Here is a 25,064-nt window from a genome sequence, read left to right as displayed (position 1 = left end):
ACCAGATCCAGGTCCATTCCAGGAATCCCAGCCCAACTTGAGCAGATTTTCAAAGCTCCCCAGCTGGCAGTGTCATCCCAGAAACTTCTCTCTCATCCCTCAATAGTAGCAGCTGCATCCCATTAAATAAATCAATATCCTGAATTTAAAGCAGGGTGATGAAAGCAGGATGAATCATCTTTCCCCAAAAGCTGATGATATAAATTTACCAAAATTTATTGTGGAATATCCAAGGCTTTGGTGCAGGACTCTTCCTGCCAGCACAGTCATCCTGGGAAAGGTAATTCCTGAGGAATTCAAAGTATTTTCTTTCTTTCTTTCCATAACTGCTTTTTACCAAATTTTAAAAAAAGTTTTCTCCCCCTGAAAACTTAGTTTTGTGTTTATTATTATGAAATAATAAAAATACAGATTCATTCAGTGATTTTAAGGCTGTGAATAATGTCAGAGTAGATATTTAATGTTGAATTAAAGTGAAACTTGTCAGATTTAAATCAGAAAATTAAGGATTAGGAGCCATTTATTTTAGAGCTGGACACAGCAAAGTAATCAATCAGAATCAGTAAATCATCAAAATCAGAGTTTAAAGAAATCCTGTAAAAACTAAACAGTTTTTAGGAGTTGGTAACACTTGGAAATGAGCCAGGCTGAGAGTTGTTGGGTCTTTATCCTCAGAAGGTGCTTTATGTACAAGAGCGAAGGCAGAAATTGAAATATGAATGCATCCAAAACAATTCAACTCTGGGTTAATTTGGGAAAAAGTGAAAAAAATTAAAAGGGAAAAAGGGGAAGAAGGAAAACGGGAAAGAGAAAGGAAAAAGGGAAAGGAAGAGAAGAAGAAAAAGAAAAAAGGGAAAGGTAAAGGAATATAAAAAGGAAAAGGAAAAAATGGAAAGGGAAAGGGGAAGGAAAAGAGAAAGTAAAAAAGCAAAAGGAAGATAAAAAGGAAAAGGAAAAAATGGGGAGGGAAAAGAGGAGAAGGAAAAGGGAAAGGGCTGGGGACTGGGAGATGGGGACTGGAATGTCAGAATATATGGATGAGATCCTCTCAGTTCCCAGTCAGGGCTGGGGACTGGGACATGGGGTTTGGAATGTCAGGCTCTGGGGTGAGATCCCAGGGTTGTCAGGACTGGGAGTGGGATGAACTAAACCAGGGTGTTAATGAACCAAGCCCAGCACACTCAGCTCTCATTAACAGCTTCTCAGAAATAACCTTTCTCACCACTCACAAGTTTTTCCAGGAATGTGTTAGGCCAAAGCTCTAGAACATTGGGATTACTCTCCTTCCTAGAAATATCTACATGGGCAATTCCCATGTAGAAGTTTTAACTTCCACACATTCACTTTTTAATTCATCTCAGCTGCACCATGGCTTTCTATATAAGATTTTTTCTTTGCTTGACACTGAGTGTTTCTTTCAATGGATTGTATAAAATAGTTCTGTGGAATCAAGAAAAAAAGGAGGGAAATGTCACAATTGCTTTCAAAAATAATTTCTAGAGACTGAGGCGCTTAGTTAAATATTACCAAAAAGATTATCTTGGTAGTTTTCATTCAGAGTTATATTCTTTCAGAAATCCTGATTACGGAGTTTGAGAAGGAAAAGGTGGTTTTTTTTTTTTTGTTTTGTTTTGTTTTGTTTTGTTTTGTTTTGTTTTGATAGGATCATGGAATTCCAGAGTGCTTTGGGTTGGAAGGGACATCCAAGCCCTGTCTAACCTGCCTTGGCCACTTGCAGGGATCCAGGGGCAGCCACAGCTCTTCTGGGCACCCTGTGCCAGCCCCTCCCCACTTTCCCAGCCAGGAATTCAATCCCAATTTTCCATCTGTCCCTGCCCTCTGGCAGTGGGAAGCCATTCCCTGTGTCCCACAGAATAATATTTTGTCAGGCACATCTCCCCACCTGCTCTCCTGCTTTCCCTGCCCTCCCATTTACATTTTCCCAGCACAAAATGGGCTGCACTTGGAAGTTATTCTGCCTCAAGAAACCACTAATCCTCCCTGCAACAGCAGCAGTGCCATTTGCAATGAGTTTAATTCCATGATTTCATTAACATGCAGTGATTTTCCAAAGAACAGGAGTGGGATTCAGGCCTGCCAATGTGCCTCTCAGATAATTCCTTCTGCATTGTTTGCTTTCAGCACCGTGCTGGGATTAATTCCTAGCCCAGGGCATTGCCTCATAGTGCTGCTTCCCAGGACACACAGCCCAGGGAAGCTGGAACATCCCCAACTCCTGCTGGACACGCTTCAGAATCCTTCCTGGCAACGACAGAGATTGATAGAACATTAATTCCATCCTTCTCTTATGTTGGCAGGGCAATTGCACATTTATGCCAGGCAGGTATTTGATATCTAAACTCAGAGTGTCACATGTTCCTTGTCAGGTCTATTTTCCTCCTTTGCTTTGCTAAAAAAAAAAAAAAAAAAAAAAAGAGTTAAAAATAATGATTTGGTTTGTGCTGCCTATGATGTTGACCCCTTAAAACATGATCTGGAAGTTTTGTCACCCTGAGCTGATTTATCCTTCACCCTCACTGAGCTGGCCCTGCTGCACATCACCCCCTGGGATGGCCCAGGATGAGCAGAGAGGAGCCAGCTAAACCCAGCTTTATTCTGGGTTAATCTTGAAGCTGGCTCATTTCCCTGGATTGGCTGCATGAATCCTCAGGAGAATCAGGGAATTGAAGGATAAGAAACTTCTTGAGGGATCCACGTGTTCCTGGAGTCTCATTGACATCAAGGACAGAAAATTCCAGATTTTGCCTCAGCAGTGACATCCAGAACTCTTATCCTGATGGATTTTGATGCTGCTTTTTGAAGCCTAAGTTATCACCTAGAGACCCTGAGAAAATAATAAATGTAAGGTCCCAATCTGCTCCTCAATATTGGCACAGCACCAAGAATGTAACCATAATGATTTCTTTGTTTGCTTGAGTTGTGTAGGATGTTTCCCTCAGTAATTTAGTAGGGATTCCTGAGGATGAACCATGGTTGTGTCCTCCTTGTGCAGTTCCTTAAAGAAAAACCTGGAAATTTATTTATTTTTTCCCAGGTACTAATAAACTACAAAAGCCACAGCTCCAGGATTTTCCAGACTCTGGAAATCCTGGAGATGAGCAGGGAAGACAACACTATTAGGCATCTAATTTTCATTCACCTCCTTCTTTGAATCTGTTGTAACTTTAAAAGAACCCAAATTTTCTCCCTCTGAAGGTAATGCCATGAGATTCTTAACTGAGCTATGGCCAAACAGTTTTTGTACCAACAAAAGGTACCTTAGGGCTGTGGAACTTCCTCCAGCTTAATCATAATATTTCCTGCTGCAGATGAGTCCTAATAATGATTTTCTTTTCAAGTTTCCAATTCACCTTCCTGGGCTCATCCAGGAAAAACTCATCCAGAGTTTTTCAGGCTCCTGAAGAGCAAGTTTGGAATCAATGCAGGCAGCTCAGGGAGCTGTAAAGCTTTTTGTACTCCATGCTGTATTTTACTCCTTGATTTTCCTCTTTAGCTAAACTCCTCAAGTTATGAAATCCACACTTTTCCCTTTACTCTGCTTCACATGTGGTTAATACCAGAAATCCACTAAGACATCAACTCCAAGTCAACCCCATTTCCAAGTCAAGGAACTTGGCCCAGGTCAGCACCTCCAATAAATTCCCTTTACCAAACAAGCACAAACACATTGTTCAGCTCAAATCCCAAAGCTGCCCGTGTAACCAGGCTGACGTTTCTCCTTCCCTGGAGTTCAGGGAAATAAAGCTCCTTCAGATCCCAGCATGACCATGGTCACTGGAGAGCAGCCCACCACTCTGACATTTCAATCTGTGAAAATCTGTGGGACTTAGGTCATACCAGAACCACCTCCTCCTCCCTGACTACTCCAGCAAACCTCTCCCTTTTACTCATTAGTAACCAACTTTGTGTTTATAAAGCAATAGTAAACATTGTTAGCCATTGTCAAGGCAGAAAATAATAACAATAATAATAATAATAAACCCTCAAAGGCAGGGTCAGAGTTTCATCTACTTATGTGGAAAAACAGATAAGGACTTTTGAAGCTGCCTTAACAATCATAGGGTGGGTAAAACTCCCAGTGAATGAGGTGATCACAATCCAAGCAGGGGGCAATCCAAAATTCCCTTTGTGGAGGCAGTGAAAACAAAAATTCTGAAACCCTTAAACTGGCTGCTCCAGCAAAGAGCTGCTCCAGTGTGCTCACAGACCCAAGGAATTCCACCACAGAGCTTTGCTGTTATCCAGCTCTGTCTTTTCCTCCAAAAGTAGAGCTCACATCTGCTAAGTGACAAAGTCAGCGTTTACGCTTTCCCCAGCTACTTGGCATATTTTGAATTTTTGAGGATTAATTTCTTGAACACTCAGCACTGCTTGACTGCAACCCATGCAAAATCCTTTGGCCAATGAGTACAAGTCTGTTTGCAATTTTGAGGGGAATTCTAAAAGATCCCTCAGCTTAGTTTGAAAGAAAACCTAAAAGTAATATACTTCATTTTTCTCCTTAGTCTAGGATATGGACCCTTTCCGTCAGGCAATGGCTTTTTCCCACACAGAATCCATATTCATTAAAATACAACACGTAACCCCAGAGAACTACGAGTAAATAATAAACACACATACAAATTCAGCAGAGTGCGCTAAATTTGTGTAAGTTTGTGTAAGTAAGTTTGTGTAAGTTTGATTTCCAAGACGGGACCAGCAGGGACGGGCGAGCAGCGGCTCCACCGTGAGGGGATGGCTTTTTCCCACAGAAGGAAATAATTTTTTTTTTTTAAATCCAGCACGTAACCCCAGAAAATTGCAAACAAATAAACACACAAATTCAGCAGAGTGTGCTAAGTTTGTGTAAGTTTGTGTAAGTCTGTGTAAGTTTGATTTCACAGACGGGACCAGCCGGGACGGGCGAGCAGCAGCTCCACCGTGAGGCAATGGCTTTTTCCCACACAGAATCCATATTCATTAAAATACAACACGTAATCCCAGAGAACTACGAGTAAATAATAAATACACACACAAATTCAGCAGAGCGCTCTAAATTTGTGTAAGTTTGTGTAAGTTTGTGTAAGTTTGTGTAAGTTTGATTTCACAGACGGGACCAGCCGGGACGGGCGAGCAGTAGCTCCACCGTGAGGGGATGGCTTTTTCCCACAGAAGGAAATCATATTTTTTAAAATCCAACACGTAACCCCAGAAAATTCCAAGCAAATAAACACACAAATTCATCAGAGTGCGCGAAGTCTGTGTAAATTTAATTTCACAGCGGGACGGGCGAGCAGCGGCTCCGCCGTGCGGCCATGGCCGCCCTCAGCGCCGCCCCGAGGGCGCTGCTCCACCGCCCCTTTCCCATCCCTTCGCTCCCCTCCTCTTGCCGAGATTTCCCCGTTTTCTCCCCATTTGTAGCCCCTGAGCCTCAGCAGGGCTCGGCTCGTCCTCCCTCACACCACACGGACACGGCGAGCTGGACGCGGCTCCCCCGCGGGTCCCGCCGCGGCCGCCCGGCTGTGTGAGGGGCTGGCCGGGCTGCGGCCCCTCCCTCCTCCCGGTCCTGGAAGCGAAAGCGAAAGGCGGCCCCGGGAGGGCTCGGGAGGCGCCTGAGGAGCCCCGGGAGCTGCTGCACCCCCGGGTTATTCCCCCATCCCCGGCCCGTCCCCGGCCGTGTCCGTCCGGAGGTGAGCGCTGAGGGACCCCCTCAGATCCCCCATGGCGGAGGAGTCGCGGGTAAACCTAGGGAAGCCATTATTCATTTATGCTTTCACTTTCTTTTTTAATTTATTTTTTTTTTCTTTCCTAGTAAACTGTACAGAAGTTTCTGAATTTTGGCTGCTCGATCCAAACCAGGAAGCGGGATCCGCAAACGCAGTTTCAAGCCTCTGAGCGAATAGTGTCGGGTCCGAATCAAGGTGAGGGTTCCCAGGTGAAAGGGTCAGAACTGCTCGGATGGGTCGGGAATTTGGGCTGATCCTGCTGGGATCTCGTGGTCAAATAATGTCAGACCTGTGGAGAATCCAACCTAAATCTTCCAGGATCAAACCTTGCCCTGGCAGCCAAAGATTGGCTTGGGCGCCTCTGCACCTTGGCATCTCCTCCTGGTCAGTGACCTGCGAACTTCCCCAAATTTTTTTTTTCCTGTGTCCGCAAAGTGTTGTGGCAACGATCCCAGATTTTAAATTCTCTGTTGTGCTAAAGTGTTTCTACTTGTGTTAAGCAGGTTTTGCAGAATCCCAGCGTGGTCTGGGTTGGAATCTCATCCCAATCCCCCCCTGCCGTGGCAGGGACACCTTCCTCTATCCCAGGTTATTCCAGCCTGGCCTTGGGCACTTCCAGGGATCCAGGGACAGCCACAGCTTCTCTGGGAATCCTATCCCAGCCAGGAATTCCTTCCCAAAATCCCACCCAAAATCTCTTCTTTCCCATAGGAAGCCATTCCCTGTGTCCTGCCCCTCCATCCCTTCTCCCAAATCCCTCTCCAGCTCTCCTGGAGCCCCTGGAAAGGGCTCTGAGCTCTCCTTTTCTCAGGTTCTCAAGCACAGAACATAGAGGCTGTTCCCATATAACAGCACAAAAGTAGCATAAAGATAAATACAGAACTGCCAGAACAGCAAAAATGACTTGTGCATTTCAGAATTCCTCACATCTGTCTCTGCCTTTTATTTCCTAGTAAGGAAGGAGGCTTCAGATACCCAATATCTGTCACTTTTGCCTATGAAATTATACATTTATGTTGAAAAATTCTTTCAGCTCAGCACAGCTTTTTGTATTCCTGATATTCTATTGCATAAAAAAAAATCCCCAAACAATATACACAGTGTTGTCACTTTTTTCCCCATTCCCTCAGGTTTCCATGGATGTTACAAGCCCCCCATTATCTCTACAAGACAATGGTTTTGTAAGTATTGCAAAAATTTCAATCCTCTGCCTGGGAGTAAAATTTGTATTTGGTTTTTCTATTTCTGACTGAAGGTTTGTGCTACCACTGCTCCTGCTTGTCTCACCTTCTTGCACCCTTTGAGTTGGGACATTCCTCATTTCCAGCTCCTGTTTCCATATGGAGAATCCCATTCCCAAGATTGTGCAATACTGATCCTCTCAGAACTTTCTGTCCTGCCTCTCTTGCTCATCTGTGTTTGTGGAGGATTTTAGGGGAATTTCCCTGTTCCTGCAGTTCACAAGTGGTTTGGATGGGACTTTCCCTGGCATTTCTTGTGTTTTCTTGGTTATTGTTTTCCTTCTTTCAGGATGGAAACTGTCATGTGAAACCATTTTTTTTTAAGTAAAAAACATGCATCCTTTTTCTTATTCTACTCCAGCTGTTGGCACGTGCATCCTTTTTATTCCCTGCACTCAATCCCTGGAGTAAAGGAATATTTTTCTCATTTTGACTAAGACACAGATGGGTATTTCCCTGTTGCTTAATCTGAAACTGGAAAAAATACTTTCTATTTTATTATTTTGAGGAAATACCCAGCATTTCCAAGAGAACTGACAAGATCATTTAATTCAGATCTTTTCCATGGATTATCTAATTTAGACCTTTTCCATGACTAAATTTCATGGTTCCCTTTCAAGCTTTATATAATCTTGAGTAAAATGGGAGGGAATATTTCAGCAGATCTCTTTGGATTTTTTTTTTTTCTGCAGAATACTGCAGCCATAGAAACAGAACAAAACAGAGATTTTTCTCTCTCCTTGGGCTTTGTAGTTTCCCTGCCCTTGTGAACTTCTGCCTTGATTTTCAATCATGAAATGATTCTTTTATCACCTTCCTTGTTATTACTTTTTATTATCCAATCTCCCTGAGCTTGGAAGATCAAAATCCCATTTTCACTTTGATTTTTTTGTATTGACACCTCCTGGAGGAACTGCTGAGAAAGCACAGAGTGGGTTTGTGTGGAAGAACATGGAGACAACTTGATTTATTATTTAGCTAAATATTAACCTATGGATTTTAGCAGTTGGATAATCAGAAAATAATAACAGCTGGCCAGTAATTCACATTTTTGTGGATTTTTGTCCTGTCCAGCCATTAAAATAATTCAATTATTTGATCTAAGTGAATGATGTTTTAAATTTTTTGTTAAAACTTTTTAATTTTTAAATTTTTTCAACTGTTTGGGGTGTCTCAGATTTTGCCCAACAGAGGAGAAAAACAATGTGTTCCTCTTCTTTTTACAGAGTATGGTACCCACTGATCCACTTGGGACATCCAAGGAAGAGATGGAAAAACTCAAGGAAGAGCTGAAGATGTGGAAGGCAAGTTCTGTAAAGCAAGGGGAATCATGGAAATTCGCTAAAAGAAAAAGATTAGAAAGATTAAAATCACATTCCCCACATTTATAACATCTTTAATTTGTTCTGTCCTTCAATGCTTTGTGCTTGTGCTGATCCCACTCTTGTAAGTTTAATATTTACCTAAAGTGTTGAAAAGAAATACAGAGGGCTGAGTCAAGGTTTTGTTCATCCCTGTAGAAATAAATCTTTAAAAAATTGAAAATACTTTTCTTTTTACTGTCCAGAAAAGAATTGAAGAGGCTGCAAATGTAAAGGATGTCCTTCTTGTCTCCAAATCAATTGCTGATGAAGAGTGTGACAGAGCAGAGAAGCAGCTGGCAGAGCTGAAGGAGCAGGAGAAGCAGCATGAGGACAGAATGGGCAGCTTTGAGGTATGGAGAAGGCTCTGGTGTTTGGAGGGTTGGTGCTTTAGGAAAATTGAAAGAATATTCCCAGTTTCAGTGGATTTATCACTGTGCAGGCTGGACTGGTCCAATGTTCCACACATTTTTTGCTGCTTTAGTTTTTTACTGGCAGGCAAATAGTGCAATAAATGGAATTTATTTTGGGATGAAACCTGATAAAACCAATCTTCCTTTTGCAAGATTCTCCCCTAAAGATGAGTTTCAGGTCTGAGTTTCCACAACTCCCTGTTGTATGGGAGGTCACAGCACCCAAAGGATCAACATTTCATAGGTACCAGTGAGCTGGGCAAGATCCAGGCCCTGGTTGAAGAGGGTTTTTCCTTCTAGAACTGCTTAGTTCCAGAGCCCTTTGGTTCATTCCCCCAATATTCCATGTGCAGTAACAGCTCAGGGTTCCACAGGCTGCCAGGGAGGTGCTTTCAGGGAGCTTTGGCAAATCCCTGATGACAGATGAGGGCTTCAAGCTTGTCCTGGTTTGGGGACAGGTGTCTGCCAATAAAGGCAAAAGCTGCTCTTTGAAATGGAGAATATAACACCCTTCTCTCCAAATTATTATAATTTTGAAATTAAGGGGCTATCAGGCAAAGAGATGGGAATTAGGAATAACAGTTCTTTACTAGGAAAATTAAACTAGCAATGCAGTATTCCACAGAACAATCCCAGCCCTGCCAGAGTCAGAATCCAAGCTGACACCCGTCAGTCAGTCAGGGTGTTGGCACAGTCCCATTCAATGGTGGCTGCATCCTCCTGCAGGGGCAGATGTGGTTCAGCTGGAGCAGTGCTCCTGGAGAAGGTGCAGTTTCCTCTGAAACTCCAGGGATGATGTGCAAAGGTCTGGTTTTCCTCTGGAATCCAGTGGGAAGAAGGTTCCTTGGTGTCCAAAATCTCAGTTTTTATCTGGGTAGGAAAGGCTTGGCTCCTCCCCTGGCTGGAGCATCTCCCATGGGATGATGGAATTTTATCAGTCATGCCCTGGGACTCAGTGGCCATGAACAGGAGATATCTCCTGGAGGGAGGATGGGCTGTGGGAAGATAAAGATGATTGCCCAGCTGGGTTAAAGATGGCCCATGAGCAGGAGATATCTCCCACAGAGATCAGGGGCACTGCCCCAGCTGGGTTAATCAGCTGCAAGCTGATTTTGGTTCTTTAATCATAAAAGTTTGGATTTATACCCAGGAAAGGTCATTATCACCATCAGGCTTTGGCCTTCAGCTGATGGGAAGAGGTCCAAGTGTCTCCAGAGGTTGCTGATTTTACAGGAGCCACCTTCTGATTGAGGCTGTCACATTCCCTGTCCAGGAAATCCTGGATTTGGTCACAGAGCTTTGTGTCCAAGCAGGATTCATTGTTGTGCAGGAGTTACAGAGCAAAAGGAGGAAGGAGAAGGACATGAAGAGGGAAGAGCAGCAGCATGGCAGAAAGTGCCCAGATTTTGCTGAAATATATTTCTGTCTTTATTGAAGTGTTTAATTCTGCATTTCATATTTTTGGCCCGTAGCAGGATCTCCTTCTGCTAAACCACGAAAACACTGAGCTGAAAAAAGGGATTGAAAAGCTCCAGGAAGACCTGAAAGAACACAGTTCCCAGGATAATCTGCTAATGGAGGTAAAATATTTGGAAATTTGTTTTCTAGGAGAGTAGATTTCTATTTTCAGAGAATGATTTGGGTTGGAAGTGACTTGAAATCCCACCTCATTCCAACCCCAGGCACTCCCAGGGATTCAGGGGCAGCCACAGCTGCTCTGGGAAACCTGAACTTTTCCTGAATTTGTCCCTCTTAGACAAAAAAGTTGGGGCCACTTGCTCAGCATTTGAAATAAACCTGAAAGTTTCTTATTTTCCCTGCAAGACAATTTGAAGCAGGCAGAGGATAAAGAAATAAATCCAAGAGGTACTGAAAGAGTGAATGAAAACAAGCAGACATTAATTCAGTGGAAGGCAGTGGAATAAAAACTATTCACAGCATTGGTAATTTTCAAGTTTTCTTTTTCCTGTGTCAATGCTAAAATTGGAGATTCAAAAGAAGGTGGCAGAAATGAAATTGAAGTTCAGTGACCTGGAAGAGATGAAGGATGATGGGGCAGATGTGGATATGGACACCCACTGTGTTTTTAGGGCAGCCACAAAAATCCCCTTCAGACTCAATCAGAACCAGGCACTGCTGACTTTTGAAGATGAAGAAGGTAGGATGAATATTTTAATGATAAAATTAATGTTTCTGATGTATTTCACCTGGTAGTGGTGTGGTTTTCCCCCAGGGGTATTTTGAATGGAATGGGAAATAAATCTTGTGTTAATATTTTATACAATAAAAGCATCTTTTAACAGCTTAAAAATTTTACTATTCCCACTCAAAATCTATTTTATATGTATAATTAATAACATATCTGTTATAGTTATTGTATATTATTTTAATAATTATGTTTATTGTTTGTTGTTATTATTAAAGTTGATGTAACATTTTGTTATTATATTATTTGGCCTACATAAAACCACAGAGATTTTATGGAAATAGACATGGATGCTTGGGATCTGGTTGCCTAATTATTATTTATTTCTCCTTTACTGATGCAAAAGGAGATTTTTTTAAAGAGTGGGGAATAATTTGGGGTTTACATTGATTAAACAAAGCTTTTCATATCTGATTTCCCTCAGTTGCCCAGAGGCTGACAAAGATGAGCAAGCACTGTGTGAACCTGGACAACAGAACAGCAAATGTGACAGTGAAACCTTTTGGACTTGACATGGGGTTCCAGTTTGAGGTAAACAACTGAAACATGCAACTCTAAAAATCTGAGTTCTTCAAAAGCTTTAGGTTGGGTTTATTCCAATGTTTTCAGTCACAAATGTCACAAAAATTTGGTATTTTTAGCTCCGTGTCACTGTCTCTGGAAAGAAGATCAATGTCTCAGAAATCCCTGAGCTTCCCATTCCTGAAGATTGGATGAGAGACAAACTTGAGCTGAATTTCTACAAAACTGAGCAGGCAGCAGGAGGAGGAGAAATTAAAAATGTGACCTACAACAAGGGGGCTGGGACAGCTGTCATCACATTCCTCAAACCTGGAGGTAGAGTCTGGAATATTTCAGATTGTCCATCCTGGGTTCCATTCTGGGGTCAGCACTGAGTGTTGCAAACTCTTCCCACAGGGAGTTCCTGGATCCCTCAGAGATGTGGGTAAATAAAGCAGATTTTCATTCCACCCTTTCTGAGCAAACAAAACCTGCTCACAGTTTGTGAGCTTGCTTTCAGAACTTTTAAAAATATGGGGTTTTTTTCCTCTGCATTGCCAGACACTCATTCCAAACAGAAAATGTGTTTGATTTTAGCTCCTGTTGCAGTGAAGTTGAACAGACATTCCTATTGCCCAACTGGATAGAATTCCATGATCAGTGGAGCCACATCCACTTAGAGCAGCTGCTTTAGATTTATTTCAGAGCTTTTGTGGGCATTTTTGCTTTTTTTTTTTTTTTTTTTTAAGTGCAAAACAAATAAACTTTTAGCAGAATGCACATTAAGAATCTACAAGTGTGCCAACCTAAGTTTCTACATCCAGCAAGATGAGTCTGGTCTTTGAAATGTTTATAAAATATTGGTTAAATTATATTAATTAATTTTTTTTCTTATTCTCTTACAGCAAGCAAGAAGTTTGTGGGATGTACTAAATTCCCTTTTTGTGCAGAGGGAAGGTGCTTCAACCTTTCTGTCTCCCCGGATTTTGATGTTCAGTTGAGGATGTTTCAGGTAAAAGAATCTTATCCAGGCTGATGGAACAGATAAGTGAGAAAGAGGAGAATGGGCAGAATTTTCACTCCTGAGTCCTTTTGTGTGAATTTAACAGTGAGTGTGAGTGTGAAATTGGCTGCTGAGCTCTTGTGTTGCAGTGTAATTTACTTTTAAAGGCTGTGCTTGTTTTTTTTGGGTTTTTTTGATGGAATTATCTCAGCACTCCCCAAGTGCCTATGCTGGGATATTTGGGAAGGAGGTTAAGCACAAAGCTCTGTCAGGATCCCAGAGCCCCAGAAAATGCCACATTTGCTCACTCATTCCTTGATTTCACTCCTTCATTCAGCCCAAACTGTGATTCTGTCACACAGGGCTGGCTCACCGTGTTAATGAGCTGTTAATGAGTAAAGGTGATCAGCTCAGGACTGTGTATATAATTAGGGTTTGCAGATAAGGCATGGGCTGTGTGCAGGGTTCTCTGCAGGTATGGGGCATGTCCTGGCAGGGATTTTATGAGAGATCCCCAAATCCAGAGTGTGGGTGAATTAGGGAGTGCAGGACACAGCAGTTAAAGTGAATAATGGAATCACAGAAAATCCTGAGCTGGAATGGACCCACAGGATCGTGGATCCAGTTTCTGGTGCTGCACAGACACCCCAAAATCCCACCCTGGGAGTGGTGTCCAAACACTCCTGGAGCTCTGGGAATGTGCCCATTCCCTGGGCAGCCCCAGCACCCTCTGGGGGAAGAGCCTTTCCCTGAAATCCACCCTAAAATTCCATGGCCCAGCTGCAGCTGTTCTTCCTCTGCTCCCAGAGCTCAGAGCTGGCCCTCAGGAGGAAGCTCCAGACTGGGATGAGTCTCCCCTCACTCTCCTCAGCTGCTCCTCCAGGGCTCCTCCAGACCATTAATTGTAGTGTGAATCCAGAATTCCTGCTCTTTCCAGGGAAATTCCCACTATCCAAGATCCCAGCCCCACTGGGTGAGGAATTCCCTCCCCACCTCTCCCAGCTCCTGTGTGCTCAGCTGCTGTGTGACCCAGGTTTGTTCTTTCCTCCCCAGCCCTACTGCACGGTTTCCAAGAAGACAATCCTGCTGAAAGGAATCCCAGAGGTGGAGGAGGATGAAGAAAGTGTGCAGGACATGATTGAAATTCACTTCCAGAAGCCAAGCAACGGTGGGGGGGAGATAGACAAAATCAAATACACCTCCAGAGGAGCAGCCTGGGTTTGTTTTGAGGAGGATACTGGGAATGCCACCCCAGAAATCACAAGGAAATCGTGAAGTTCTGAGGTTTTGTTCCTCAGAGGAATTGATGTAGATGTTGTGCTTTAATGTCCTGAAGTTGATATTGTAACAGAGGAATTCCTGCTTTTCTGATTTGTCTCATGGCACTGACACAACTCCCTGCCTGTGTTGCAGGTTAAAGGCACAGACCAAGCCTTCAGCAGCCCCAGGTTTTCTGCAACTTTGCATATTTTATACCTTGCAGATTTTAAAATACCCCAGAGGGGGTTATTTCTTACATCCTGGATACAAGAGCCATGTTTAATCCCAATCCAGGCCTCCTCACAGCACAGTCCAGCTTTGGTGAAGTGCCAGAGCTTCAGAAGGTGGCTCTGACACAACTCCAGTCCTGCTGGAAGTTGCTGAGTGCTACCAGAACTCCAATACCTAAAATAATCCTGTAATTAATACATTTATTTTTTAAAAAAGCCATGTAATTTTATCCAGTAATTTAATAAAAGATTTTTTAAATCGAATTAGTGATAGAATTAAAATAGAAAAGACGGGGGTGCAAATGTAAGAAATTGCACTTAAGTAATTCCATGGCATTTGCTGCCTTTGGCTGTTGAGCTTCTGCCTTATTGTTTGATTTGAATATTTGTTTCTGTGATTAAATTTTTCCTCGTTTTTATTTGTGATTTTGGTTGTTTTAAATTACTGCAGCCAAGGGTTGAGCTGATGCTGTGCCTGGTTTTGTAACAGTGCTGGGAGAGCAGCTCTGAGGGATTTGGTTTTCTTGGAGAGAGTCATTTTCCAAGGAGAAATGTTTTTCCTTTCCTGCTGTCATCCTTGGAAAACAAATCCTCCTCTGACTTTGCACTTTTGCCACCCTTGGGGGCTGAAATGGCCTCAACAATCTTAACTCCAAACTAAAATAAAATATTGAATAATTGAAAATATTTTATTTTCAGGGTATTTGACATCTTGATATGCAGGAAAATGAGAGTGCACTGAGAAGAGCACTGCAAAAATACCTCAGGGGTTATCATTCCAGACAAACTGTTGATTATTCCAGACAAACTGTTAATTGGCAATGGATAAAAGTTGAATATGGAAAATTAAAGGGCTGCAGACACCACAGTTTATTTTGAATTTGCTGTCAAGTGAGATACATGGGACTGTAGCACCTCTCACTGTTTAAGGCATGCAAAGGCAGGGATTGGTTACTTGACCACTGTAAAATAATAATAATAATTTCAGACAAAGTATGGAGATTGTGCACTTTTGCACTCTCAAAAACTTGGCAAGACCAGACACCTTAAAAAAAAAAAAGGGGGAAAAAACCTGAGAAAGGTAAAAAATGTCATGAATTTCAACTACATCTCATTGATAATTATTGAGAAGTATATCCTTAAAAAGGAAAAAGCTTAAAGTTCTCATAAGGAGTAGTGAGAAGTTGCAGGTTTTAAACTGCAAAAAATAAATCAGATTTTTACATTTTGAAGACCATGTAAATGTCTTGCTTTTGTCCCTGATGAATTATGGCTTGTGATGATTACCCTGTTAAATTTTAAAGCAGCAGTGGTGCTTCAAAGGCTGGAGACTGATTTTAATGATGAAAAATAAGAATAAAGCATCAGTGATGTTTTTATAAAAGTCAATATCCTTTTTGTTCCCCGCTGGGGTGACGTTCTCTCGGGCTGGGAGGTTTTTAAACCCAAATTACACACGGGGACATTTCCCAGCTGCAGCTTTCCCCAAACACGGGGCTCTCCGGGGCTGTGCAGGCGCAGCCTGTGGGGTGCCCTAGGGGTGTCCCTGGCCAGGTGGGATTTTGGGAAGGAATTCCTGCCTGGGAGGGTGGGAGGGGCTGGCACAGGGTCCCTGGGAGTGTTCCCTGTCCCTGCGTGTCCCTTTCCTTGTGTGTCCCAGTCCATATGTGTCCATGTCCCTGTGTGTCCCTGTGCCTGCATATCCCTTTCCATGTGTGTCCATATCCATGTCCCTTTCCATGTGTATTCCTGTCCCTGTGTGTCCCTCTCCATGAGTAACCCTGTTCCTGTATATCCCTGTCCCTGTGTGTCCCAGTCCACACATGTCCTTCTCCATGCATGTCCCTGTCCCTGCATGTCCCTGTCCTTCATGTGTGTCCCTCTCCATGTGTCCCTGTCCCTGCATGTCCCAGTCCATGTGTGTCCCTCTCCATGCATGCCCTTCTCCCTTGTGTCCCTTTCCATGCGTGCTCCTGTCCTTGTCCCTGTCCACGGCCCGGCGTGTCCCTTTCCATGAGTCCCTGTCCCTGCGTGTCCCTCTCCACACCTGCCCTTCTCCATGTGTGTCCCTATCCATCTATATGCCCCTGTGTGTCCTTTTCCATGCGTGTCCCTCTCCCGCGTGTCCCTCTCCATGCGTGTCCCTGTCTCTGTCCCTGTCGCTGCACGTCCCATCCATATCTTTCTCCATGCGTGTTCCTGTCCCTGTCCCTGCGTGTCCCTCTCTCTACGTGTCCCTGCTCGCTGTGCCCATTCCCAGCCAGGTAGGGCGGTCCCGGTGCCCGTTCCCAGCCCCGGTGCCCATTCCCGGCCGGGCAGGGCGGTCCCGGTGCCCATTCCCGGCCGGGCAGGGCGGTCCCGGTGCCCATTCCCAGCCCCGGTGCCCATTCCCGGCCGGGCAGGGCGGTCCCGGTGCCCATTCCCGGTCCCGGTGCCCATTCCCAGCCAGGTAGGGCGGTCCCGGTGCCCATTCCCAGCCCCGGTGCCCATTCCCGGCCGGGCAGGGCGGTCCCGGTGCCCATTCCCAGCCCCGGTGCCCATTCCCGGTCCCGGTGCCCATTCCCGGCCCCGGTGCCCATTCCCAGCCGGGCAGGGCGGTCCCGGTGCCCATTCCCGGTCCCGGTGCCCATTCCCGGTCCCGGTGCCCATTCCCGGCCGGGCAGGGCGGTCCCGGTGCCCATTCCCGGTCCCGGTGCCCGTTCCCGGTCCCGGTGCCCGTTCCCGGTCCCGGTGCCCGTTCCCGGTCCCGGTGCCCGTTCCCGGTCCCGGTGCCCGTTCCCGGTCCCGGTGCCCGTTCCCGGTCCCGGTGCCCGTTCCCGGCCGGGCAGGGCGCTCCGGTCCCGCCGTGTCCCGCAGCTCCCGGAGGCGGCCGGAGGGGCGGCCCCGCCGCTTCCCCGGAGCTTTCGCTTTCGATTCCTCGTCGGGCCTGCTCTCTCCGGGCCCTTCCCGGTGCGATCCCCGTCCCTCTGGGATCCCCGTCCCGGTGGATCCCGTCCCTTGGAGCAGCGGCCATGGTAAGTGCCGCGGAGCGGGGGCAGCGAGGGGCAGGGCCGGGAGGAGCTGGGGGAAAAGCAATGGAAAAGGGTGGAGAGGGAGATGGAGAGGGACTGGGGACAAGGGATGGAGGGGGGGACACAGGGAATGCACACTGGGTAAGGGGACATTTGGAAGGAATTCCTGGCTGGGCTGGAATTCCCCAGAGCAGCTGTGGCTGCCCCTGGATCCCTGGCAGTGCCCGAGGCCAGGCTGGGCAGGGATTGGAGCAGCCTGGGACAGCGGAAATGTCCCTGCCACGGCAGCACTGGCACTGGGTGGGCTTTAAGGTCCTTTCCAACCTAAACCACTCCGGGATTTGCCCGGAAGCCAGAGCAGGAGCTGTGCCCCATCCATCCATCCATCCATCCATCCATCCATCCATCCATCCATCCATCCATCCATCCATCCCTCCCCGGGAGCAGCTGCTCTGCACAGACGCGTCTCGGGAGTGATTCAGCACAAACCGTGTGTTCTTGGTTTTGTTTTTTTTCCCCCTAACCCCACTGGCAGTCCCGAGTGTTGCTCCCAAACACCAGCTGGGAAGGTGCGAGGGCTGTCTGGCAGCTGAGCCGAGCTCCGGCTGTGCCAGGCGTGAGAAAACCCCGCCTGCATCTTTGGGAGCGCCCTCTTTGTATTCCCTGCCTGCTGCCTCCTTGCTGGCTCTCACACCGCCGGCATAATTGGCTACTGTCATTAATTAACAGCTCCTGGCTCTCGGAAATTTGGTGGGGGATAAAAGAGAGGAGCCTCTGGCTGAGTTTGTCTGCAGAGCTGTGGTGGTCCCCAGCATTTTAGGATTTTGGACACACATCACTCCCTCAGCAGCACTGGAGCTGGGATCGTGTTTTAGCCAGCCCAGGAAAAAAAAAAAAAAAAAAAAAACAACAACAAAAAACAACCAAAACCTTAAAAGAAGTTTAAAGAATTCAGATTAAATTCAGATGAAAGAATTCCATTTAAAAATGGCGTGACCTCAAGTGCAGTTACTGGCAGCTTGTACCCACTAACACTGCCGTGCAGACAAACCAAATTTATCTCATTTCTTCCAAAAAGTCAGTGAGCTGTTCTAAATTTAGTCAGTGCTCCACAGTTTGCAGGGATTTTGCTGTGATATTCCCAGTGAAATGTCAGTGTTTATGTCCATGTAATGAGGATGGAAGGAAAATCTGCTCTTCCTAGCAAGATGTGGATGCAAATCCTGTTGGATGGGGTTTGTGTTTGTTCCTGGGGGTTTGGCTCTGCTGGAAATCCTGTGTGTGGTTGGTTGTTCCATGCTCTGTGAGCCTGGACTGGCTGGGATGAGGTTTTCCCAATTTTCCAAGATTATCCATGTAATAAATGGGGAGAGCTGAGTCAGAGCACAGCCAGAGATCCCTGAATTTAACAAGGAATCTGCCCCTTCCAGTCTGCAAGGATTCCTTGCTGAGATCCCAGCTCTCCTGAATTTAACAAGGAATCTGCCCCTTCCACTCTGCAAGGATTCCTTGCTGAGCACCACATGCAGCTACAATTTTTCATTCTTTTCTAATTTTAAATATTGGAATCAGAGGAAACGACGTTATCAGTGGGACCTTCCAGTAGAGAAACTTAAATTTAAAACTTAATTTTTTCCTGCTTTGAGAAGACACTGAGAGGGTTTAAATGGCACTGAGATGTGATTGAGCAGGATTAATTAACCCCTAAATGTGCATTGCAGGGGGAGTGGGAATCTGGGATGTCCCTCCTGCATTTTCTCTGTGTTATTTCTGCACAGGCCACGGGCCAAGCTGCCAGATCCACGAGGACAATTGTCATTTCTGGTGTCCCTGCTGGCCTCCTGCAGGATGATGTCATGGCTGACATCCTCACCATCCACTTCCAAATGTCCAGGAATAATGGTGGGGATGTGGAGGAGGTCACGTATCCCACACAGAATAAAGGAGTTGCCTACATCACCTTCGAGGATCAAGAAGGTATTTCAATTTCTGTATTAAAATATTATTTAAATTACAGCCATCCTGCAAAGAATTAGTCCCAGAATTGTTGATCCCAAGCCAAATTTTAAATTTTAAATTGGGATTTTATAGAGCTGGGAAGCTCTGGTAATCAGGCCAAGTTTCAGGATTTTATTTCTGCTCGTTGGAGTAATGACTCACTCGTCATGCAGAGCCTTGTGTTTGTTTTGCAGGAACAAATTTATGCCATGAATAAGGTATTATATCTGTAGTCAGGCTCTGGGGAATAAATCTCTGCCAATTAATGTGCCAAGGAGACAGGCTCGTGTCTCTCTGAGCAATTTGGAGCAATACATAAAATATTAGCTGGGGGCATTGAGGGGGTGTGAAGGGTACATGGAGGGTGCCAGCAGGCTGGAGGTGACTCAACAGGTGGGTCTGGCTTTGTTTTCAGTTGTGGAGAAGGTTCTGAAGAAGGATCAGCATCTCCTGCAGGACAAGAGGCTGCCCAGGCTCTTCCCCCTGAGCGTGACCCGCTGCTGCCAGCACGTAATGAATTAATTAATTCATCCCTAATTAATCTCATTGTGCTCAATGCCTCATTAACCACCCCTTAACTTCTCCATCTCACAATTCCAGGCCTTCCTCTGTGTCACATCCACCCTCAGCATGGCTGTTTTCAGAGATCACCTGGTTCTGGAGGAGCTGGTGGGAGAGATGAGAAAGCAGAGCCCGGGTTTGGATTTTGGACCTTTGCAGCCTGATGGGCGAATTGCTGTGCGAGGCTCCTTCCCAGAACTCAGGGCACTGAGAGAATTCCTCTTGCTCAAGGCAAAATCCCTCTCAGGGGAGGACAAAAAAGAGGGGAAATCCCGTCAGAGGCCGAGGAGGAAGCTGCAGGAGCACAGAGGTGCTGCAGAGATGAAGAATTCCACTGGGGATGCACAGGGGGAGAAACAAATGCTGGTTCTGGACACGGATATCTATCAGTACATGAGCTGCTTCCACCCCAGAGCTCTGCAGGCAAAGCACCTGGTGATTTCTGCTGTCACTCAGGGGGACATCACCACCGTGTGCATTGAGGGGGCTGGCAGCAGAGCTGGGGCTGCCCTTGGGCTGAGGGCCAGGAAAACCATCCAGGATTGCTCTGTAGAGCTCCAGAGGATTCTCAGGAAGGAGAGGATCAGCTTTGGGGAGCACAGCAGGGCTGAGAGGCAGAGGTGCAAGCAGCTGTGTGAGAGGCTGAAGCCCCGTTTCCCTGCAGTGCTGCTCATCCCCTGTGACACCCACCTGGATGTTGTGGGGACTCCTGCTGATGTTTTTGGGTTCACAGAGGAGGTGAAGAGGCTCTCCAGGTAGGAGGGAGCACTTCTGTGGTTTGTTCTTCCCACCCAGACTGTGCCTGTGGCCCTGTGACGCTGGGATATCACTTTTTGGGTGATCCCCCAAAACCACCAAGTTAAGGCCAGAACAACAAACCAATGGTCTCTGCACTTAGGGAGCAAAGAATTTAAACTTTTCTATCCAGAAAGAGCCACATTTCCCTTGTGATACCTCTCATCCCAACTTGCTGTCGTGGAGTACATGATGAGAAAAGAGATTTATTCTTTTTTTAAGCTTGTAGGAAACACTGCAGGGAAATTCTGTGTGAGGTTCTGTGGGGACACAGCAGACAGGAATGGGGACCTTGATCTGCACAGGAACCTTCTCACCCTTGAGGGGCACAGAGAAGAAACTTGGCAAAATGCACATGGGCAGCCTTGAGAAAACCTTGGAAATTCATCCCCCAATTTGTTTTCATAGGAGCAGTAATGGTTTGGGATTTTTTTCCAGCTGCAAAAGCTTCTGCAGCATCTCTTGACAGCTCATGAAAGTGTGTCCAGAGATTTGACGGGAAAATTTGGGGCCATTCAGGCTTTGGAATCAGATTCTGTTTATGCAAATCTGTTTCTATATCCATTACAAGGGCACAAAGGGTTTTTTTTAAAAAAAGCAATTTAGAAAATAGCTTTTATTTTGTGATATCTGTGTGTTTAAAATAATTTGCCCAAACATCCAGAGCACCAGCTCTTCTGTCTGATGTGCAGGGAAAGTTTTAGGAGTTTATACCATTAAAGAAAGGAGTTGCCCAAATCTCCAAAAAATGGTGTCTGTGTTGTTTTAACCAAATCCCAGGTTTTTGCTTGGAAGCCCAAACCTGAAGGCCAAGAGATGCTCGAGGCATTTTCTTGTCAAGGCTGATTATCCATGGCAATGATGGCAGTGAGAGGTGCTGAAGCATTTATTAAAAATGGCAGAGCAGCAAGCTGGTGGGTTTAAGTGCTTTGCTGCATTGGGAGGGGGCAATATTTAAATATTTAAAGATTTCATCCTTCCCAAGTTCCCCCATGCTCTGCAGGCTCTCCAAGGAGTCAGGGATTGGAAACTCTGGAGCTGTTTGGGGTCATCCCTGCAGAACACAAGCAGAGATGGGAAGTTTTTCAACCTTGTCAAAGAGAAAATCCTCTATGAAGGATAATCCTTTAATTAAATTAGTGCTGTTTTCCAATATCCACACTGAGCTCATCTTTTTTCTGAAGAGCCTCTTTTTTTTTTTTTAATTTTTTTTCCTTTTTTTCTGATTCATAGCTTTGGTATTTCCTATTTGCTGAAGTGGCAGTGGTGGCTGTGTGAGCCCTGCCTGCTTGCTGCTGCCTCAGGGTGGATTTTGAGTCAGTTTTGGCATCAGCAGAGCTGGCAGCAGCACTTCAGGTGTCCTTCAGCTCTGATTTTCTGCCAGACAACTCCTTCTTACCCAACCAGTTGTGGTCACAACCTCAAAACCTTGAAATCCCAGCTGAATAAAATGTTCTTTTGGAGTCCTGGCTCAGCTGGAGCAGCTCCTCTTCACATCCCCTGTGCAGCCCCTTTGCCCCTGTCCTTGGCACCCCTTCTGCATTATCCCATTGTTCCCAGCTGCTCCCAGTCCCAGGATGTCACTCCTGGAGACAAAAGGAGCTTTTTCCAGCCTGTTTTGTTTGTGGAGAGCTATGGAAAGAGGCAGCTGGGGGTGGTGGGTGGGGAAAAGAGGAGCTGTTGTGCTCCAGGGCTGATTTTCCAGGTGGGATTTGGATGGGAATGCTCCACCTTTGGCACCTGGGATGGATCCAGGGGTGCTAGGGTAGATCCAGGGATGGATCCAGGAGTCCTGGGGTGGATCCAGAGATGGAGCCAGGGGTGCTGGGGTGGATCCAGGAGTCCTGGGATGGATCAGGGATGGATTCAGGGGACATGGGATGGATCCAGGGGTGCTGGGGTAGATCCAGGGATGGATCCAGGGGTCCTGGGGTAGATGAACGGATGGATTCAGAGGACCTGAGATGGATCCAGGGGTGCTAGGATGGATCCAGGGATGGATCATGGGGTGCTGGTGTGGATCCAGGGGTGCTGGGGTGGATCCAGGGTGGCTGGGGTGGATCCAAGAATGGAGCCAGGAGTCCTGGGGTAGATCCAGGGATGGATCCAGGAGACCTGAGATGGATCCAGGGATGGATCCACGGGATCTGGGGTGGATCCAGGGGTGCTGGGGTGGATCCAGGGATGGATCCAGGGGTCCAGGGATGGATCCAGGGGTGCTGGGGTGGATCCAGGGGACCTGGGATGGATCCAGGGCTCGAGGTTTCTGTGACAGCAGCAAAGCTGTGATCCAGGAGAGCCCAGTGAGTGCAGGAAAAACATCCAGAGCATCACCAGTGAAACATCCCATGGAAAACAATGGATATTCAGCTAAAACTCCCCCAGTTTGGTCATTTCCATGGATATTCCAATAAATCCAACCAAACAAACCCCTGGTAGGGCAGCTCAGAGATTTGCCTGCTCTGCTTCTCACAGTTATTTTTATGGCAAGCAAAGCACTGCTGTCTCTGTGAAATTCCACTTGAAAAAAAAAAAAAATAAAAAATTTGTGTGTGTTGGAGAATATCTGGGGAAACAGCTGTTATTCCTGGATCTGGTATTGACTCAGGACTCTCAGGTTTGCTCATTAATTTGAGTTAAAAAAACGTGCTCAGGAGACCTCAACAAAATATTTGTGCCCTTTCCCAGAAGGGGATAAATAAGAGTTGTAAAAATACAAAGCTTAATTTTGATTTGAGGCACAGCTCCTACTGGAAAAGCCTAAAAAAATTATTTAAAAAAAAAGCCTAAAAATTATTATTATTTTTTTTTAAAAGGGCAAAAATAGCAGATTGTGAGTTCAGTTCCTGGCAACACCTTGCTACAGTCAGTGGGGAGAACACTTTAAAAATGCCTTAAAACACCTTAAAAATTACTTTTAAATGCCTTAAAAAAACCTTAAAAATTACTTTTAAACGCCTTAAAAACACCTAAAAAATGCCTTTAAAACACCTTAAAACGACGAGGATTTGAGGGATGTCCCTCAGCATGAAAATATTTCCCAGTTTGGAGGCCAGAGCAATCTCCTGGTTGTCCGGAGGGGCTGGGGGAGGTGGTGGAGCAGCGATGATTGACTGGAATCCTTCAGCATCCCTGAGACAAAGAGCTGCTCCTGCAGGGCAGGGAGGACAAAGCCTCCCCTATTCCCATTGTACCTGTGCATCTCATTATGCAGGGGAAGGATGGATGCCATTCCTGCAGGGAGGATGTTTTTCCATAAGAAAAAAAAATAAAAAAATAAAAAAAAAAAAATCCCGTTTTGTCCCCAAAGCTGCCCCAGCCACCTTTGAGCTGACTCAAACTTTGTGTTTCCAAACTGCAAAAAGAGCTGTGGCAGCCCCTGAAAAATTGCAACCCGGCAGGGATATTCTGAAGGAAAATTCAGCTTTTAAAAGCCGTGTGTTTCATTTAAATAACCCCGTGTAAGAAAAGTAAACAGAGTTGGTAACAATTAACTCGTTATCTGCAGCAACTGGGGCTGGAAATGCTTGGAAATGAATTCTGCATTTCTCAGCCCTTCTGGGGTGGATTTCCCCTCACACACAGCGTGGTTGGTGTTCCAGATCTGTGCTTGCCATCCAGTTTAATTCCAAATAATTCCCTTGGCCTCCTTGCCTGCAGTTCCCAGTGAAAAGATCTTTTCCACTCCTCTCTTTTGGGAGAGGAATCCCCTGTGGATGCTTTGCCACCTTCACCTAAATTAGAGGATGGGAATCTTCCCTGATTTCTGCAGCAGCTGCCTGAACATAACCAGGAAACCTGGCCAAGGGGATTAAAAAATAAAAAAATCATTAATTTGAATTATGATTTAAAGCAAACCAGAAAAACCGAGTAAGATTCACAATTCAGGACTGACACCACCTGGTCTGCTTGTACTTATTTTTTCCTTAATTGTAAGAATTGTAGAACATCTGCTGGAAAACAAATCCCTTTTTCTACTTTCCTAACACAGCTTTCCTTTGTCTCCTGACACCCATTAATGACCTTTGAAGAAATCTCCTGAAAGGAACTCTGTTAAAGGAAACCAGCACCTCTGCCACCAGTGCTGGGGGTTGCATTAAAAGCAGTTTCCAGGTGGATTTTCCTTCTCCTTTCTGCTCCTGCCTTTGTCATGGGAGCTGTGGGGATCAGCACCTGCCACCCAGAATATCAAGGGGAAAAAAAACCCCAAAAAAACTCAACAAAAACCGGGATAGAATGCTGGAAAAACAAAGTTCTGTTGTGTTTGTACAGCTGGAATAGTTTCACACTCCTGAAATCCCTGGCACGGTGGAGAAGGGATGCCAGGGGTGGGATTGGGATTGAGAGGAATGTTGGATTTGTCTTTACAAACGAGCTGTGGATCTGCTGGTAGATAAAACCGGCACTGAGAGATAAAAGGAACAATGGGATGGATTCCACTGATTGATGAATGGGAAAGAAAAGAAAAAAAAAGACATTTGCCTTTACAAACAAACTGTAGGTTTGCTGAGAAATGAAATTGGATATTGGAAGATGAAAGAAGCAATGAGGGAAATCATGAATTCCATAAGAATTAAAATTGAAAAGGAGGGTTGTAGATGAGAGGTGAATCTCAGGTGTCAGGGTTTGGGCAGTCTGTGCCTCTCAAGTGCCTCAGCAATGGGGAAGGAGAGAGGGAAATTGGGATAAAAAATTGGGACAGAGCCCGGCTGGGCTCGGGAACACAAGAGGGAGCCAGATGCTGTGGATGCTGTGGAT

General features: G+C 45.6%; 2 protein-coding genes across 3 annotated transcripts; both read left to right on the top strand.

Moving 5' to 3' along the window:
* Positions 1–5,372: 5,372 nt before the first annotated feature.
* On the top strand, positions 5,373–14,367 carry NMI (N-myc and STAT interactor). 2 transcript variants are annotated; one of them, XM_056496701.1, is made up of 11 exons: positions 5,373–5,690; positions 5,813–5,921; positions 6,857–6,907; positions 8,194–8,271; positions 8,535–8,681; positions 10,217–10,321; positions 10,731–10,899; positions 11,372–11,478; positions 11,589–11,784; positions 12,354–12,460; positions 13,505–14,367. In XM_056496701.1, the coding sequence occupies exons 3-11, from the start codon at positions 6,863–6,865 to the stop codon at positions 13,724–13,726; spliced, it is 1,176 nt and encodes a 391-aa protein (XP_056352676.1). In that variant the 5' UTR covers positions 5,373–5,690; positions 5,813–5,921; positions 6,857–6,862; the 3' UTR covers positions 13,727–14,367. The 2 variants fall into 2 exon arrangements, with proteins under 2 accessions (XP_056352676.1, XP_056352675.1); XM_056496700.1 differs by having other exon boundaries at positions 5,374–5,690; positions 10,214–10,321.
* Positions 14,368–16,831: 2,464 nt separating this feature from the next.
* RBM43 (RNA binding motif protein 43) lies at positions 16,832–21,746 on the top strand. The gene is made up of 4 exons (XM_056496294.1): positions 16,832–16,955; positions 18,731–18,929; positions 19,366–19,460; positions 19,551–21,746. The coding sequence occupies exons 1-4, from the start codon at positions 16,953–16,955 to the stop codon at positions 20,268–20,270; spliced, it is 1,017 nt and encodes a 338-aa protein (XP_056352269.1). The 5' UTR covers positions 16,832–16,952; the 3' UTR covers positions 20,271–21,746.
* The last annotated feature ends 3,318 nt before the right edge of the window (positions 21,747–25,064 follow it).

The sequence above is a fragment of the Oenanthe melanoleuca genome, chromosome 7 (genome assembly GCF_029582105.1).
Source record: "Oenanthe melanoleuca isolate GR-GAL-2019-014 chromosome 7, OMel1.0, whole genome shotgun sequence".
Lineage (NCBI taxonomy): Eukaryota > Metazoa > Chordata > Aves > Passeriformes > Muscicapidae > Oenanthe > Oenanthe melanoleuca.
This window is presented reverse-complemented; position numbering and strand designations above follow the sequence as displayed.